General features: G+C 53.7%; 4 protein-coding genes across 4 annotated transcripts; 2 read left to right on the forward strand and 2 right to left on the reverse strand.

Annotated features, from left to right (window-relative positions):
- Positions 1-69: 69 nt before the first annotated feature.
- On the forward strand, positions 70-1,645 carry HD553DRAFT_311106 (uncharacterized protein). Its single transcript, XM_046179922.1, has 8 exons — positions 70-329; positions 406-443; positions 524-581; positions 643-662; positions 724-812; positions 887-963; positions 1,050-1,144; positions 1,236-1,645. Exons 1-8 carry the CDS (start codon positions 170-172, stop codon positions 1,584-1,586), a joined length of 888 nt encoding a protein of 295 aa, XP_046036962.1. The 5' UTR covers positions 70-169; the 3' UTR covers positions 1,587-1,645.
- A 972-nt stretch (positions 1,646-2,617) lies between these two features.
- On the reverse strand, positions 2,618-4,311 carry HD553DRAFT_295901 (VIT family-domain-containing protein). Its single transcript, XM_046178501.1, has 5 exons — positions 3,857-4,311; positions 3,660-3,765; positions 3,077-3,562; positions 2,883-2,994; positions 2,618-2,794 (listed from the first exon to the last, which is right to left on the reverse strand). The coding sequence occupies exons 1-5, from the start codon at positions 4,207-4,209 to the stop codon at positions 2,742-2,744; spliced, it is 1,110 nt and encodes a 369-aa protein (XP_046036963.1). The 5' UTR covers positions 4,210-4,311; the 3' UTR covers positions 2,618-2,741.
- A 203-nt stretch (positions 4,312-4,514) lies between these two features.
- On the reverse strand, positions 4,515-12,328 carry HD553DRAFT_27211 (NUC071 domain-containing protein). The gene is made up of 7 exons (XM_046177744.1): positions 10,656-12,328; positions 9,656-10,578; positions 7,415-9,596; positions 5,838-7,348; positions 5,360-5,765; positions 5,074-5,274; positions 4,515-4,997 (listed from the first exon to the last, which is right to left on the reverse strand). Exons 1-7 carry the CDS (start codon positions 12,261-12,263, stop codon positions 4,737-4,739), a joined length of 7,092 nt encoding a protein of 2,363 aa, XP_046036964.1. The 5' UTR covers positions 12,264-12,328; the 3' UTR covers positions 4,515-4,736.
- A 269-nt stretch (positions 12,329-12,597) lies between these two features.
- Positions 12,598-14,364, forward strand: HD553DRAFT_311112 (pyridoxamine 5'-phosphate oxidase-domain-containing protein). The gene is made up of 7 exons (XM_046179923.1): positions 12,598-12,789; positions 12,896-12,976; positions 13,077-13,099; positions 13,203-13,206; positions 13,295-13,530; positions 13,613-13,788; positions 13,992-14,364. The coding sequence occupies exons 1-7, from the start codon at positions 12,603-12,605 to the stop codon at positions 14,056-14,058; spliced, it is 774 nt and encodes a 257-aa protein (XP_046036965.1). The 5' UTR covers positions 12,598-12,602; the 3' UTR covers positions 14,059-14,364.
- The last annotated feature ends 2,380 nt before the right edge of the window (positions 14,365-16,744 follow it).

Genomic DNA, 16,744 nt, shown 5'->3' on the forward strand with positions numbered 1-16,744 from the left:
GTTCCAATCTCGACGTCATCCACGATCGCGGTTTGCATACACGTCGCCTCCCCCCGCTGAGATCGGGCGATGAGTGACCGATAGCTCGATCAGCATCATCATCTCTTCGGTTACTTGGATTGTATCCCTGTATGATCGACTCGATTACATTCACTCCTGGCGAAGACACATGTCTCGTCGAATCCAGCCTACTCTCCGTGGATTCCAGACGACTAGAAGAGCCATGTCTTTCAACTCGTTGTGCAAAGAGGCCCTTTCATCGGGCAAAAAGGTCATTGCGGTCGACGCCGACGATGTTCTCGCCAGCACGAATGCCAAGGTCGCGGAGAGTGAGTGCGATGCTAGGATGATCGAACGCCAGTCTCTCGATCAAGGCTGACTGAGGGCTTTTATGGTTTCTCGTAGTGTACAACGAACTCTACGAATTGGACCCACCCATGCGTGTGAGTCGGCGATAGCTGTTTGTCATGTGTAAAGAAGCTGAATTGATGATCATGCCTGGCATATCCTTACCTTCGTTTAGCTAACCGACTTTAGACATTACCTCTACTGGCAAAACCGAGGCTGGGGAACACCTGTGGGCAAGTAACCGGCTACTATTATCGAGCTTGTAACTGATCCGATATGCTTTCAATTCAACAGAAACGGCGGAGAAGATCAGGGTGAGTCGTCCCGTCATCAGGAACAGATCACAGTCGGCTAACCATTCTGTGACGATGACAGAACATGTACCGAAGAGGATTGCTGGCAAAAGCAGAGCCTATAAAGGGAGCCAGAGAAGGGTTGCAAGCATTAAAGGACCTGGGATTCCGGTGAGCCGAGACGATTGATCGCTTGTATGGCGGGAGCGACGGAGACTGACTGAGTGACCGAATGTCTGTACCAGTCTGGTACTAATCACAGCAAGAGGCCCCGACACGGAGCCTGGAACGCATGTCTGGCTGAAAGAGAATATGCCTGATCGTGAGTTCCGCTTCATGCTAATTTTCCTCTCACCTTGCGTCTCTAGGACGTCGCTAACTCTGTCTTGCTGACCTGCGTCCCAATAGTGTTCGAGAGCCTGCATTTCACCGGTGCTTTCGTGGCTATGCAGAATCCGGATACCGCTACAGCGTCGCCGCCGAAAAAGCGGAGTAAAGCCGCCGTAAGCCAGACGAAATACCTTTTGACCACATGCTACAGCACGAACTTGGCTCATCTCATCGACACCTCGCTTTTGTCTCCTCAATTTGCAGGTGGCACACGCCCTAGGTGCTTGTCTCTTGATCGACGACTCGCTAGAGAACGCATTGACCTGCGCGGCACACGAACCTCCTCTACCCGTGCTGCTCTTCGGCAAGTACCCATGGAACAGCCATCTCACCGCCGAAGACACCACCGAGGACGACAAAGCGCATCAGGAACGGGTATTGAGGGGGATCGAGTCGGAAAAGGGCGAAGATTTGGCTTCCCGTCTGAAACGGGAGGAAGAGACGAAAGGTCGACTGGACCTGCCCGACAGCGTACAACGGGTGGATAATTGGGAAGAGGTCGTCGAGACGCTCAAGGGATTGTCAAAGGACGGATTGGCAAAGGGTCGATTGTAATCACGCTGAGATGCACCCATCTCCCATTGCTTCGATGTGATGGATTACCTCATGTCGTCTCGTGACTTAACGCTTAGAGGGCGCTGCGAACATGCCTTCTTCGTCCCGTTTGACCCGTGCAAAGCGAGCCAGCCTGCCTGATTGCTCCAGCTTCATCTTCAATATTTCACCCGTCCTGTAGGTCATTTTTCCCTAGCTTCTCCTTCTGAAGCAAGACTCGATGGACTTCATTGCTCATGACACAAATAACTCGAGGTTGAATGATTTCATTGATGAAGCTGTTCAGATGAGCACAGGCTTGCCTGAAGGTTGTGGTCAGATAGGGCAAGCGAAAACACATCAGCTACGGATCTTCACAGCGTCACCCGTCATATGACTGACCTATAAAAATGGGTGCTGAGGCTGGCCGGAACCGTCGGATGCCCATCCTGCCTCCGCAAATTCTTCGAGATCGCACTTCTTATGGGCCAACCCACCCCTAAATTAATGGACCTTCCTGCATGCACAATCTAGCCGGAGTTCTTCTCCCCATTCAACGATCTAGTAATTGAAGCTTAGTATGTTCAAGAATTCTGCTGCAACATATGTGTGTTTCTTCTCCATCGCTGCTTTTGTCTGAGCAGGATTGCACCTATACATCTGCTGTTAAACGTTTTGGGGCGATTTATTCGGTTTGGGTCTCTGATAGCGGAGGACTACCCGAGTCGAAACGCCTGGGAACGGGACCAGTTGGCAAAGCTTTCACTATTCATGCGCTCGCCAAGGAATGATGCAGCATCTAAGTTCCGGTCCCCTGTATCGCGTCCCCCTTCCCCGTTGTCTATGACCGTGATCGTGATAAGGAAGGATGCAGCTGTGAGATCCAACGCATGAGACAGTGCGTTTGCCCTAGAGCAAGGTCGCGTGCCCCGACGGTGCAGGTAATTCGGACCCATCGAAGGAAGGTATCTCAACCGGTAACCTTTTTGGGTCGATACTGAAAGTAGTCAGCCATTCCGATTACACACTTCGCATCCTTAAATGCTCAGCGAGTACTGTAGATGATTATATTTGTTACACCTCGGACACGTGCTTGACGATCCGAGCCTGTCGTTACTATTACATTGAACATCTCATTTCGCATCTATCTTGGATCTAACACTGGGAGAGGGTGTATTACGTCTCCAAAGCCTTGACGATACCCCAAGCGATCGCAGCGGCAGCGGCAACTACGAAGAAAGCGAGGTCAAGGTCGTCAGTCAGGTCTCTTCTATATGAATATCATGATAGGGGACTAGGGGTAGACTCTGGACTTACCGACTGCTAATGTCGAGATGGCTCCCCAGGCTACTCCGGCGGGACCAAGGGCTGCTCCTGTGAACCATGATTTCAAGGCTCCGAAGATGACGAGGATGATACTCGTTCCCACCTGAAGGTCAGAGTAGAAAGTCAATCGGTCAGTTTCGGTGTGAGAGAGGGTTTCATTTCAGGCCAAGGTGGGAAGCACTCACGATAGACCACTTCAAGGCGTCATAAGCGACGGGGATGAAGAAATAGGGGATGATCGGTAAGATCCCTCCGATCGCGTAACTCAGACCGATAGTGACCGCGCTCAAGAACAGCCTGCTACTGGGGACCTCTTCCATCCCTTCCCCGAGCTTCAAGAGGAACGCTGCGGTACCCGTCTTGGGTACCGGTCGGTTCGTCAGTCCTAGTCGACCGAACAGCGATTTCTGATGGGCGAGGCTGGAGGTGAACAATCGGTCGTCCCGATCCTCTTCTGCTCGTTGAGCTTGAGCCAGCGCGCGGGAGACGACCCGGGAGACGTTTTCCTGGAGACCTAGGGGGCCGAGAATGTCGTGCACTTCACGGTCGAGCTCAGAGTCGCAAGCGATAGCGAGACGGTTGGTGATCTCCGAGTAACGGTGTCGGAAGGTGTCCTGTTCGGCCTTGGCGGCGAGGTATCCACCGACACCCATCGAGAAGGCGCCTCCGACCTAGGACGGGATAGGGTCGCGTAAGAGATAAGAGCAAAGGCGGATTGGTAAGCGGGGACGCAGCGGTTTAGCACGAAGGGGTCATCGAAGAACTCACGATCTCGGCCAGGCCTCCCATGTAGACCAACTTGGAACTTCCCAAGCTACTCAATCCTGCCGTCAAGGCGAAGGGTACCGTCAAGCCGTCCGATAGTCCGATGATACTATATAGAAGAAGGGTCGAGGTTTAGTTACGCGAGCGGGGTGTCTACACGCACAATGGGATGAGATGGGTTGGTGAGGGAAGAGACTCACATATCCCTGACAACATCCGGGTCAATAAGTTTCCTCTCCTCCTGTACTACATCCTTGCAACAGACTCCACCGGGTCGATCACACTTGTCGGCAATGGTATGCGTCGGACGCAAGATCGAGTTGAAATCGATACTCTCGTTGTTCTGAGCGTGCGTCGAGCCGTACTTGCTGCCGGAAGAGCGGACCAGGGAAGAGGTCTCGTCTACCGTTACGGGGGTGTCGATACCCCATACAGAGTTTTTGGTGGTGGTCGAGGATTTGGGAAGCTTGACGGTGGATGATGACGAAGAAGCTGCTTTGCAGGCGCAGGACGAGGAACCGCAGCCGGGTTGAGAGTGGGCGACCTTGGACATGGCGATGTGGACGAGGTAGTTCTAGCTTTGTTCTTAGGAACGAGTCGAGGAGATGTCTTTGTTGTTAGATAAGATGTATCGTAAGTGGTGACCTATTCCCCTCCCTTGTCTCTAGCTCTCTGCTCGCTGCTTATATAGCGTTCGCCTCATTTCGGTCTTGCTAACAATCAGGGTTTGACCAGAAAATTTACTTCCGTACGGCTCTTGCCGAAAGGGTCCGAGCGTACCTTCGGAAGTATAAAGTTGCGGAATACCGGTCACGCCATTGGTCCGAGCGGGTCCGATGATGTGATGCAGAGGTCATCATTGGTCGTTTGGTCGTGCGAGCAGCGATGATGGCTAGACCACGCAGGTCGGCGACTTTTGTAGGCAAGTGCAATCAGCGATCACGGCGTACGTAAATTCATCGGCATAGGAGGGGATCCCACTTTTGTATGGGCCGGAGGTTCATTACAAGGTATTACAAGCGCAAGGCATCGAAACGAAATATGATCAAAAAGCCAAAAGACCGCATAATGAACGTCGAACTAGGCCAACGTGTTTTCCACATCCGCCGAATCCTCTCCACTCTCCATCGTCGCAAAGTTCAAGAAAGGCGCTGGTCGATGTTCCTCTGCCCAGAAGGAGAGAGGCGCGTCCAAAGTCAGAGAGTAGGGCATGGAAGGTGCGAACTGTTGCGTGAGCCCGACAGAGTAGTTCCATGCTCGGCCTTCGGGGACGAGGGTGGCTCCGAGAATACGGTCGGACAATAAGAGTTGCACTCGATGAGCCATCGAGGTGTTGAATCCCTGTTCCCAAAACAAATCCAACTGTAATTAGCATGTCATTCTCTTTCTCGTATCAGTTCCAATCGATCCGACTCACCACAGGGTTAGCCATCACGTCCTGGATCTTCCTACCCCATTCGAATCCGGCGACGCTCAATTCGAAAGCGCTCAGACTGATACTACCGGGCGTAAAGGCCGCGGTAATACAGATCGAGTTGGGTCCCCATGATGGGTTCCCTGCCATGATCTTGGCTTGGGCAGCCACGTCTTGAGGAGCCAGGTGGTTCAGCTCCTGAGCCTGCGGTTCGTAGCACAACAGAGAAGAAGTTCAGTTCGATTCAGTATGCACGGTGGAAGAATAGCGGACTGAGCGTAGTACTGACCTGAGTCTTGATCCAACCCAACGGCTCCAACTCTTTCAGCAAAAAGTCCGATTCCGGCAACCTGGTAGGCAGCTCGACGGTATTATTACTTCCACGCTGAGGGACCCAGACGACAGCCTTGATCTCCTTGACCCGCTTGTTATCCGCCGGCGAAGACCCGTAGAGGTAGGCAGCGACCTGGGTACGCAGGTCGGCGTTGACGATGAAAGACTTCAAGACGTTCTTGGGCATAACGTAGGTCAAGCTACCAGCGTCGTCCTTGACGTCGTCGTTGCTGACGTAGATATGGTTGACACGGAGCGGCAAGTTGGTCGCCGATATGGCTCGGACTCGCCAGTCCGATTTGGAGCTAAAGGTCTGTTGCTCGTAGTTGGTCGTCGTGACGGTCTGGATCTCGTCTCCGTGGCTGTGCGAGGATGAGCAGGGTTAGCTGACGTGTACACTTTTTGGGTCTTCGAAAAGACATCTTGCGACTCACATGTTGGTCGTCTTGGTTTGAATGGCGGTCACCTGGGCTTGCGCCTCGGTAGCCTTCTCGAGCTCGGCCATCTGCTGACGTTGAATCGAGGGAGCGGCGATCTCCATACCCAAGATGATATCTCGAATCTCGCTCGCGGTCAACGAGGCGACGTTGACGCTGTTCCTCTTTCCAAAGTCGCTCAAGATCAGGTCCTTGAGGGCGACTTCGACCTTCATCCACTCGTCATCCGAGAGCGTGGGCCAAACGTGGTGCGACTCGGTGATCGTGCTCTTGTCCGGTCGCAAGATGATCTTGGCCTTTTCGTTGTTGACGTGCAACGAACGCAGGATCAAGATCAATCGCGAGAACGCCGTGTAAGACGAGATCGACTTGAGCCAATCGTCGTACAGGTTGAACAAGACCATCTGAGGTTGAGTGGCTCGGAGGATGAGATCTCCGAACTTTTCAATCTTCATGGCGGCCTGGAAGGGCAGCTGCAGCTCGGATCCCTTGATGACAATGTTGGGGAAATCGAGCAAGTGGACTTCGAGGGGGTCCAACATTCCCTTTCGGGTGACGATGACCTGCTTGGGCTGTTCTTCGACGGGCAGCGATCGAATCAACGCGGCGACTTCTTCGGCCGTCTTCCACTTGGCCAATTGACCGAGACGCTTCTGACCGGCCCAGACGCTGGTGTGAATGATCTTCAAGAACAGTTGTCCGGATCGCGGGTTGAAGATGAAGATGGCTCCGTTGATGGGCTTGGTGGTCAAGTTACCCTCGAAAGTTCGGTGGATGGTGACTCGGTAGACGTTGGTGTCGTCGACGAACCAGATGACCTGGTTCGAGAACAACTCCGAGTAGTTCTGCGATGACAAGTACGGCTCGGTAGCTTCGGACGAGTAGAGCTGAAGACCCTTTCGGATACGCTCTCGCATGACGAACAGAGCCGGGTTGGCCTTCATGATCTTGGCCATGGCCTGGGTGACCAAGGGCTTCAGACCGGGGAAGAAGTTTCCGAATCCAGAGTGCAAGTTGTAGGACAAGTCGATGGCGAGCAACAATCCGGTGGGCGAGGGGTAGATCGACATCGAATCACTGGTGTAGTCCAAGAACTTGGCACGGGCGTATCGCTCAATGTCGTGCGAGTCGTAGTCTCCCCATCGGAGTTGCACATCGATCCAGAACTTGTTGCCTGTCATCGTGCCATCGTAGTGGTCCCTGGCGTCCGACAGTAGAGACGGTCGCGACATGTTCCACTTGTAGCTGCTGAACAGCAAGATGTCCGATGCCGACGAGTTGAGCTTGTACGACTTTCGGGGATGGATCAACTCCTTCTGCACCGTCTCGATCTGAAGAGCCTCGAGCTCCTGATCGAGAACCTGACACAAGTCCATGACCACGGACTCGTGGATCTTTTGCCACAAATGGGCTCGGAACAACTGGATGTACGAGATCTTCAAGGTAGGAAGCTTTCCGTGCATGAAAATACCCGTCAAGTCGAGTTGCACTTGGAAACCGACGTAAACCTATCGAGGGGATACAAAGATGAGTTAGTCGAGGGGCGTCGCACAATCTCATCATACACGACTCACGTTGGCTCTGTTGAGGGTGGGCGACCACCATAGGGTGAATCGACGGTTAGGAATCTGCGACAGACCACCACGCTGGGCGTTTGTCAAACGCTTCGACTTCATCGATTCCTCGAATCCGGATGCCTTCTCCCAGAACAGACCCTCCCATGTGCTGTGTGCCGTACCCTTGAACAAAGAGTGCTCCAAGATACCTTCCACACCTCCGAGCGAAGCGATAACGTCGACACGGTAGTTGTTCAGGTTCCATAGCTTTCCGTCGTGCCTCTGCGAGTGCCATGAGAACGGGTTGTGACGAGCCTGAGCGTACTGCTCAAAGTGCAACGACGTCCTCCAACCCTTCTGGTAAGCCAAAGTCTGCCTGTCCTTCTGGAACAAGGTGCTGATACGAGGAAGACCTCGGTCCCAACTGTTCTCCAAGTCTTCCAGGGTCAATCGCCTGTTCTGCGCTTGCGCTTCCTTTCGCATCATGGCGTATTCCGCCCACACTCGGCTACTGTCCTGGAACTCGGACTCCCAAGGAACGATGTACCTGAACAAGTTGGGGATCAGGTTACCGGCCTCGTGCGTGAGACCCGCTCGGAAATGGCTGGTGCCGCCATCAGCCGTCTGCTTGGACCATCGCAAGTCGGACTGGGGGATGAGGACGAAACCCATCGAGAGCTGTCCGAGACCACCCAACTCCTTGGGCGAGTAGAACAGCACTGGCGGGAAACGACTAGGCATCTTCGAGTTCAGACCGATCTTGATACGGGTCTGAATCTTGTTCTCGGCCTTGACGAGCATGTCCAGGAGCTCAGGCGTTCCGATAATACTCTCTCGGTAGTAGGTAACGAGGGCGATGATGGTCGAGTTCCACTTGTTGGCGACCTTGGCATAGGTGGCCGCTCCCGAACTCATCAAGACCTGTCGGATACGGTTCTGGAAGCTCTGCAAACCATACTCGGACACACGCAAGAACGCCTTGGCGGTACGTTCCTTGGTCGCCTCGTTGGTCAAGTTCCAGGTCGCGTCCTTGAGTACAAAGTTGTCGCCCTCCCTGATCTTGGGCAGGATACGGATCTCAAAGTTGCACATGCTGAAAAGCAACTGCGGGTTCTCTCGAGAGTAGACCGACACAAACGACTCGTCCCACTCGATCGTGGTGAGCGATCGGGGCAGCGAGTTCTTGACGTTCCAGAACACGGCTCGACCGAGGTTGACGTCGTGCTTGATCAGCCTCATTCGGCAGTCACGCGGCCAGCATCGCTTGTTGTTGTAGCCGATGATGTTCTGGTTGTTCGGGTCGGGTTGGACCGTAAGGTATCGCTGGATCAAGTCTCGAGCCTCGTCCGCAGTGAAGCGGAAGAGGATGTGGATCCTGTCAACGTATCGCGAGTATAGCCTGATCGGGTGACCAACCTCGGTCTCGGTGTCGCGGAACTGCAAGAACCCGTTCGGGAGCTGAGGAGGACCGGCCATCTCGCTGGCACGCTTGAGACCGAGGATTAACAGGTCCAAGACGAGACCGTAGTACTGGAAGACGAACGACGAGAACTGCAGACCTCGGATGAGACCGTAAGCGTTGACGTGCGACATGTCCTTGTACGTCAGGGTCGTGTTGTTCTTGGCGGTGATGTAGTCGGCCAAGTTGTGATCCATAATCAGACGCAAGAGACGATTGAGCAAGGTCAAGTCGATCTTTTCGTAGACCTTGGACAAGACCGTCTCCATCATGACGACGCATTCGCCTTCGTTGGTCTCCCAGACGTCGGTCAGGTTGTTGATTCCCTGACACCACTTGTAGACGAGCAATGGTGGGGGTTCCGAATCACCGGGCTTGACCCACGCAGGGAACAAGTGACGCTTGTCGGCCTCGTACCAGAGGAACGACTCCAGGTAGGCGTCGGTGATTTTCTCAACGGGCTCGATGTCGTAACAAGGGATGAGCTTGTCGTAGGTGTCAAAGAACTCGATACCGGTCTCCTTGAAGGCACGCTGCGTCAAGAGCAATCGCTTGATTCGAGACAAGGCCTCTGCAGGGTGATCGTAGGCCTGCTCGATCAAGGCCAATTCTTCTCGCTGACTCTGGTTGAGACGTCCCTGCACCGAATAGGCACCCTTGAGCTTTTCCAAAGCCAAAACCAAGAGCTTGGTATCGTGCTTGTACGAAAGAGGAGGGAAGGGAATGGGCGAGAATTTTCGGCTGTAGGCAAAACATCGTCAGTCACAAACCATTATCTGGATCCGCACACGTCGACCCACCTCTCCAACCAATGCGTGGTACCACTGAAGATGGCCACGGCCTCCTCGGACGAAATGTACGGCCCGTCCTTCAAATACCCGTTCTGCCTCTCCTGCTCGGCCTTGAGGTACAACCTCGTCAACCTCCCCAAATTCTTCCTGACGACAGCCTTGTCGACGGTAGCTCCTCGCCTGATACGCTCTCGGTTGTAGTGCGCGACCGAGGTCCACCAATCGGCCTTGCTCTTGACATATCGGAGCAAGATGTTCTCGACGGCGGCAGGCATACCGGGCACCTTCCAGGGGATGTTGGCCTTCCAGCATCGCCAAGCTTCCGACAAGTGCTGCATGATCGTCTTGGCCTTGTTCTGCCTGATCGACTCGGGCATCATGTCGAGGATATCGCTCATGACGGCGGCACGCAGTTCGAGATCGAAGTGCGACTCGACACGTTGCTTGGTGACCGTCTTGGCGATTCCCTTCGAGTTTCTCCCTTCAAACTGCCTGGCCAACAAGTTGTTCAACCAACGTTCAAGCAAGGGGACGATACCTCTCATGAAGAACAACCAGACCCTCCATCCAGGCGCCCAGAAACCGACACCGGGTCCCTTTCCGACGGGTCCCGTGTTGAATCGCGCGTAGATCAAGTGTTTCAAGTCCTTGCACATCCTGACCTGCTTCATCAACTTGTACTTGTATCGGTACATTCCCGTCAACTGTCCGACGTGGGAGAACATGTACTGGAGACCGTCGGCGAGCTGGAACGCGTCGACGTTGCCCAAACGGAACTGGACGTGGGCGTCGACGATGAGCTTGGTGAGACGCAAGATCTCTCGGATCAAGTGGAAGGCGTTTCCGAATCGAGACTTTTTTCGCTCCTTGGTCGTCAGCGTCTTGATCGGTTTTAGGTTCATGTTGTAGTCCAAGTGCAAGTAGTTCAAGTTCTATCGACGTCGACCAAAGGCTGCATTAGCTTGACAGCAAGACAACAACATCTCTCTAAACTAAATCTGGTACTGACCTTTCGGTGAATCAACAAGTTGAGCATGTTGAAACCCTGCCTGCAGACCTGCAAACCGGCCTCGACCCAATCCAACTGTGTCGTCTGGAAGAATTTGGTATTCTTCAAGCTCCTGAACAAGTTCCTCTTCCCCATCGCCTTGGGAGGCTTCTGCTTCAACGTGTTCAACACGTAGACCTTCAACAGCTTTTGATAAGACACCCTGATCTTGACGGGTTGGTTCGGAGGACAATGTTCTTGGTAAAAGTTCTTTATGAGCGGGATGTCCTGCGCTCGGCGGGTTCGACCGGATCGTTTGTCGTAAGGGTAAGGAGCCCAGAACAAGGCCAACGCGTCGGCAGTCTTGTCGTTCTCCAACTCTTCCTCGGCAAAGAAAGGCTCGAGTTCGTCAGGCAGCTCAAAGTCGTCATCGTCATCCCCGTCCTTGCCGAAGCCGAAGACGGCGTCTTCGTGGGAAACGAGCTGAGAATGGGCCGAGATGACTTGTCGCTGAGAGATGGGGTTGATGAGCGGGTCAAAGTAGAATGCGGGGAGGTCAGGGTCGTCCGTCTTGATGTAGACGTTTTTCGGCTCGTGATAGACTCCCAAGTGGATGCTTCGGGGCAACGAGTTGTAAAGGTGAGGGAAGGCGATCTTGTATTCTGATCGGATCATGCCTCGGATGATGACCTTGTTGATATCGTTGAATTCGTTCCAGTCCTCGTCGTAAGCGTCCATGTCCCGGTAAAGGGGCTCAAACTTGGGTCCACCGGGCAGAGCAATGTTGAGCGCCTTGGCGGTGAAGAACGCCTTGCGGTCAAACAGGTAGAACGCGTTCTTGTCCGAATAGTCGCTCAGCAACTGTCGTCCGATACGGTACAGGTTGGCCATCTGATCGAGGTCGAGCCGGAAGGTCTTGTACGAGCTTCCGTTGACGTGTTTGGTATCGATGAGGGGTTTCGGGTCGTAGAACCATTCCTCGATCGCGGCGTCTTCCTCCGGGTCGAGTTCGAGCTGGATCGACTCGAGCGGGTCGACATCGAGAATGTTGTCGGCGTAATCGGTCACGGGCTCCTCGTCGTCAAAGGGGGGAAACCTCATTCGCTTGAAGTGACGTCGATCTCGCTTTTCACGCCTCATGGCCAACCACATCGAAGCCCACTGGGCGTGGTAGATGGGTTCGACGACACGGGGGACCTGGTTGACGAACGTGATGGCACCGGAGATGTGGTAGAGGACGGGCACCTCTCGAACCTGTTCCCATGGACAAGGGATGTTTTCCAACAGCTTCATCACGGCGTGCGGCACATACTTGAGCGCTCCCAAATGCACACGCTTGTCCGTCCTAAACTTTCTGCTGCTCATATCTCCGTGATCCTTCATGATCTTTCGAATATGCTCGGGAGGCAGGTCAGCCTTCCCCCCATCGACTCCACCTCCACCACCTTGACGACGCTTCTCGTCGAATCGCTTGACCTGAGATTGACGCCATTTCCTGGCCTTTTTCTCGATCTCTTGTGGGGAGAGCGAGGTGATCTCGGGAGGCGAGACGGGGTGGTCGACCGTGCTCGAGGGTCCGGCGGTGATGTCGAACCCGGGTGGTGGGCCGAATCCTGGAGGGAACGACATGGTCGAAAGGGCTCAGCTAGTTGGTTTGATTAGTTAGAACCTCCTTGGAAGAGGATCTGACTGGGGGGTGTAAAGAGTCCAAACGAGCAAGTTGGCTGATGACGATGGGGAATACCACCAACCATTCTGAAATCGACAATCGATGGGCCAGGGACATGCAGGGGATCGCGCGATGTGGCGAAAGGCAGAGAGGGGGGACATGATTCGCTTTCTCACGCGTAGAAGTGGTCGTTTACTTCCGACTAAGCGTTGCTTCGGAAGTAAATCGTGAGCGAAGGCGTTCGATCGACCACCGAGGTAACGTAGAGAGGTCAAGATGTCCGTCGACCTTGATGTTCGATGCGGCTATACCTCTCCATCAAATATTCACTACCCGATCTACTCGGAACAGTACACCTACGATCCGCGATGAAGTTGACGTTTGCTACTTTATGGCTCTCTCTCCTGTCTAGCTCGTCATGGGCAGCTCCAACGGACAATCCACGACAATACCCGCTCTCTCATCGACAGACGCAGAGACAAGCCGGTAAGCATTCTCTCTTTCAAGCCTCTTAAGCCAATTTATTCGCTGACGTTCTGATTGCTCTCGAACATTTGCCCTGGCAAAAATCGGCGTATGATGCAACTCATAGCGGACCATGTCGAGTTCCTACTCAGAAACGTGACAATGGGCAGTATCGCCAGTGTCTTCCCGGTTACGACCGTGAGGGCCGGTGAGTCCGCATCAGATCGATGTCAGATGATCGCCAATGAGTTCTGTAGCTAACGGTGATTGTTTCGGGCACTTCTTTATCGGGTCCGGGTGGGACGTAGGTCATCCGTTCGTTGCTAACGAGGTGAGGCTTCTTTTTCTTATGGGACGACTGAACGTGGGCGTCGAAGGCTGAAGCCAAAGCCTTGTTCTTTCTCTTCGTACTTCGTCAAATCGCCGGAGAACAGTACCGTAAGCCCAGGCTCTCCATCCTATCTCATAATGGTCCTAACCTCTTTAAACTCATTCACCCCCGTGTTCCTCGCCGCACAACCCGCAGACGCACCTTGCCACACCTTCCCATCCCTCTCATTCCTCCTCTTACCCATCTCACAATCGGCTCGTAACATCCTCTCGGACCCAGAAGGCCGGACGAGTTATCTCATCCAAGAGCGGGTGGAGGTCGGGGATACGGATGGGAGGGGGACGGGCCATGGGCCCGAAGGAGGGAATAAGAAGAAGCAGGAAGAGGGCGGGAGGAGTAGGATGGATTATGCTAGGGTGACCTTTACCGGGGTGAGTCCAAGCTCTTTCTATCTCCTCCTTTTGCTCGAATGGAAGATTGACTCTCCCACATATTTCTACCGGGACATCTTAGCGCATGCACACCATCAACGAGACCGACCCCTCTACCGACCTGGAAACCCTGCAGAGGTGTTACACGTCTTACCACCCCGATGCGAAACGCTGGTTACCGCATACGCCGGGAGCACACATGAGCCTGTGGGCGAGGTTGGAGGTGGAGGACGTTTATTACGTGGGAGGGTTCGGAGAGTGAGTTCTAGTTCTAGCTTTTTTGCGAGGGGTGTATAATGCGGAACGGCCGGGAGGTGAGAAGCGATACAGACTAAGAGGAGAGCTGATAAAAGTCGATCTTTGATCTTCTAATTTCTCTTTTCTCACTTAATGTTCATCCCACGGCTCTCGTTGTCCACCAAATCTCGCTCTTATGCGGACTGGGCTTGAATTGAGGATAGCTTGCATTATATCGGACATATCCCACTGAACATGGTCCACCTCGACGTTGGTCCCGCCGCGCTATGATCCGTCTGCCACTCGAGAGGTATAGTGGTCGAGCGTATCGAGGGAAGATCCGGCGGGAGTGAAGAAGACTGGAGAAGAGGGCGGGTTTTCGTTGTTCGGTCCCGATCCTACAGCAGGGGGATGCATGAACACGGGTGACAGTCCTTGTTGCTTTTCACGTTTCAAACCGACCTCAGTTGTAGTTTGTAGATTGCGGGTTGGGCCTGACGAGTTGTATCTTCTTTTTATGTATCAAGCGGCTACCATACCTTGCTCTGTGACATGCACGACATCATGACCATATTCAGCGCCCGATGAAATTCTTCCTTCTGCTTCAGTTTTCAAATGCGCCGTCCTCCAAGTTTCAAACTATTCGTATTGGTACTGCCCAAAGGACCAAATAAGCCGTTCACCTACCTTCGAGACTGAGCACATAACCTGAACTTTGGTCAGCCCGCATTCAATCCGTCAGACCGAAACCGAGCCATATCTTCCTCCTCTCTGACACTTTGAAGATCTTCTCCCTCCTCGTTATTGAAGCTTGTACGACAAACCTTTTGGGCGCAGCGCGATCAGCTGCGCTTGTCACACTTCACCTTCGTTCATCTCTTGGACGGAAGATGAAACTTCGTTCCAAATGTATTGTACGAAATTCGGCACCTGCGTTCGACCCGTCCTTTTCTTTTACGACACCGAGGGGACGTCCCGAGGGCAAAAAACTCATTGGTCATGGAGAGATGCGAGAATCCGCAAAGCCCAAAATCTCGTCATAGATCATAGACCATATCCGACCCAGCGACCCAAAGCTACGACTTGGTGATCCCGAGGGATTTCCAGGCTCGTGATTGGTCCAAACCCTAATCCCGGCTGTACGAGGTAGCGGGTTGCGGGTTACGGCTACACGCGCGTGGGATTGGGATGGGTTAGGGTGGCACGGGAAGAAGACCGAGTGCGAGTACAAGGCCGAGAGTGGAGGGTGTTCATGCTCATGCACTTTCTGTGTGTGAGAGGTTTGTGCTACGTGCTACGTACTAGTAAGCTACAGGCGATGAACAGGGTGGGTACTAGCTGTCACAATCACCAGCAGATACAGGAGAGGTCGAGAGAGTGCGATTGTCGTTGTCCGGGTCAATATCGAGAATCGCTCTCGATGTCGATGAACGTTTTGGGACTCGGGCTATTTTATTTCGTTCGTTCGGCTGGGCTCGCTTAGGGATGTCGACGTCTTGGTCGACTCGGTGTTCTGCCCGGGTCGGAAGATGTGTTGGTCCAGGCGAATTTCCCTCTCTCTCTCTCGCCCGAAAAGAACAACCAGACCTCAGCGATCAAACAAGGATGCGGTGTTTTGGTGCAGCGTTGTACATCAGGTCTTTCGTGGTTAATGTCTCGAGCCTTGTCGTGTTTGATGCGATACATGAATGCTCTGATCTCTCTGCCCGTTGCTCGTTGCCGCGGGTCACTTGCACTTGCTGCTGCCTCTGCCTCCTTCGCGCGGATCCCCTTCCCCCCGTCTCCCTCGCTCTCCCTGCCCCCTCCTCTCCCTCCCCGCTGACTCTGAATCCCACGCCTCTTTCGTCCCTGTCCAGACCTCTCTCTTGCTCTTGCTTGCTTGCGATTCAACATTTTATTTCAACAAGACCTCCTCGATACAACATCAGATTTCAGTGGAGTGGCAGGCAGTTAGTTGTAACAAGTCGCAAACTAGAGCTAGAGAGCTTTTGCGTGTAGAGGTCGTCACGTCTCGACTCGAAACTAGCAGCAGCTTCGACAGCCAAGAGCCGAACGCAAGAGCCGTCGGGGGAAGGGAAAGCTGCGACCTCGGATTGGCCATCGAACCAGGGACTCGGGACTGGGACTTTCGACAAGGACATCGATCTGTTCTTCGGTGTGTCCACGAACCGCTCGTCTCGGGAAACTTTAACGAAGCAGGGGATACGATCAGGCAAGAAGGAGTACTTTCGGATCGAGGGGTCGTCTTTTTCTGGTGAGTCGACCTTGTTCGGGTTCGGGTATATCATGATGGAGATCGAAGGTCGGGTCGAGATGAGATGAGTACTCCTATTTGGAGTCGGAAGGAGAGGTCGATCGGACTTTCAAAGCAAGTCGGAGGCTGCTTGAGGCCGAGAGAGTCTGAGGTAGGGCTCCTGGAGAGCCGGTGGTTCCCGATGGAGACGAGATGACGGGATGACGGTGTCGATCTTAGTGTGGACGTTGGTGCAAGAGCTCTGAGCCATTTTGTGTCGAGTTTGACCACGAATCGGAGCAGACGCTAATCAAGAGAGATGGACTGTGTCGTCTACTTGACCTGGACACTTTACAGGTATCTCAATAATACTATAATCATCTGAGGTCGATATCGACAGCCCGCCTACAGATACAAGATCCAGGACTCGAAGATATTCTCATCCGGTCTCCTCTCTCTTCATAATTCAATCAATACAGCTGTGTTAGGATCGGGCCGGGGTCGAACTCAAGACTCCACCGGGACCTCATATCCGGTTCCCCTCAACTCACCTAGATTCCCCATTGTGACCATCAAGACCGACCGTCAAGATTCCGCTCACATCCCCCTCCCCACCTTTTACCGGGCCTGGGTCCGGCTACAACGCCCCAGGCCAGGCATCCTCGTCTATTACAACCGCCCACCGCCCATCACCCGGAGACTCTACTGGAGCCAACGCGGCTTCCTCCCCAGCTCCGAGTACGG

Source organism: Filobasidium floriforme, assembly GCF_021052385.1.
Source record: "Filobasidium floriforme strain CBS 6241 chromosome Unknown HD553scaffold_10, whole genome shotgun sequence".
In the NCBI taxonomy this organism is placed as follows: domain Eukaryota; kingdom Fungi; phylum Basidiomycota; class Tremellomycetes; order Filobasidiales; family Filobasidiaceae; genus Filobasidium; species Filobasidium floriforme.

Excerpts from the sequence above, each read along its gene's own strand:
- HD553DRAFT_311106 (XM_046179922.1), top strand. The coding sequence starts at position 170 with ATGTCTCGTCGAATCCAGCCTACTCTCCGTGGATTCCAGACGACTAGA. Across the intron at positions 330-405 it reads GAATGCCAAGGTCGCGGAGA|TGTACAACGAACTCTACGAA; the intron begins GTGAGTGCGATG and ends GGTTTCTCGTAG. Across the intron at positions 964-1,049 it reads GAAAGAGAATATGCCTGATC|TGTTCGAGAGCCTGCATTTC; the intron begins GTGAGTTCCGCT and ends GCGTCCCAATAG.
- HD553DRAFT_295901 (XM_046178501.1), bottom strand. The coding sequence starts at position 4,209 with ATGTCCAAGGTCGCCCACTCTCAACCCGGCTGCGGTTCCTCGTCCTGC. Across the intron at positions 3,766-3,856 it reads CCGGATGTTGTCAGGGATAT|TATCATCGGACTATCGGACG; the intron begins GTGAGTCTCTTC and ends TCTTCTATATAG. Across the intron at positions 2,995-3,076 it reads ACGCCTTGAAGTGGTCTATC|GTGGGAACGAGTATCATCCT; the intron begins GTGAGTGCTTCC and ends TCTGACCTTCAG.
- HD553DRAFT_27211 (XM_046177744.1), bottom strand. The coding sequence starts at position 12,263 with ATGTCGTTCCCTCCAGGATTCGGCCCACCACCCGGGTTCGACATCACC. Across the intron at positions 7,349-7,414 it reads CCACCCTCAACAGAGCCAAC|GTTTACGTCGGTTTCCAAGT; the intron begins GTGAGTCGTGTA and ends TCCCCTCGATAG. Across the intron at positions 5,275-5,359 it reads TGGGTTGGATCAAGACTCAG|GCTCAGGAGCTGAACCACCT; the intron begins GTCAGTACTACG and ends TACGAACCGCAG.
- HD553DRAFT_311112 (XM_046179923.1), top strand. The coding sequence starts at position 12,603 with ATGCGGCTATACCTCTCCATCAAATATTCACTACCCGATCTACTCGGA. Across the intron at positions 12,977-13,076 it reads GGTTACGACCGTGAGGGCCG|GTCATCCGTTCGTTGCTAAC; the intron begins GTGAGTCCGCAT and ends GGTGGGACGTAG. Across the intron at positions 13,789-13,991 it reads TACGTGGGAGGGTTCGGAGA|CTTGCATTATATCGGACATA; the intron begins GTGAGTTCTAGT and ends AATTGAGGATAG.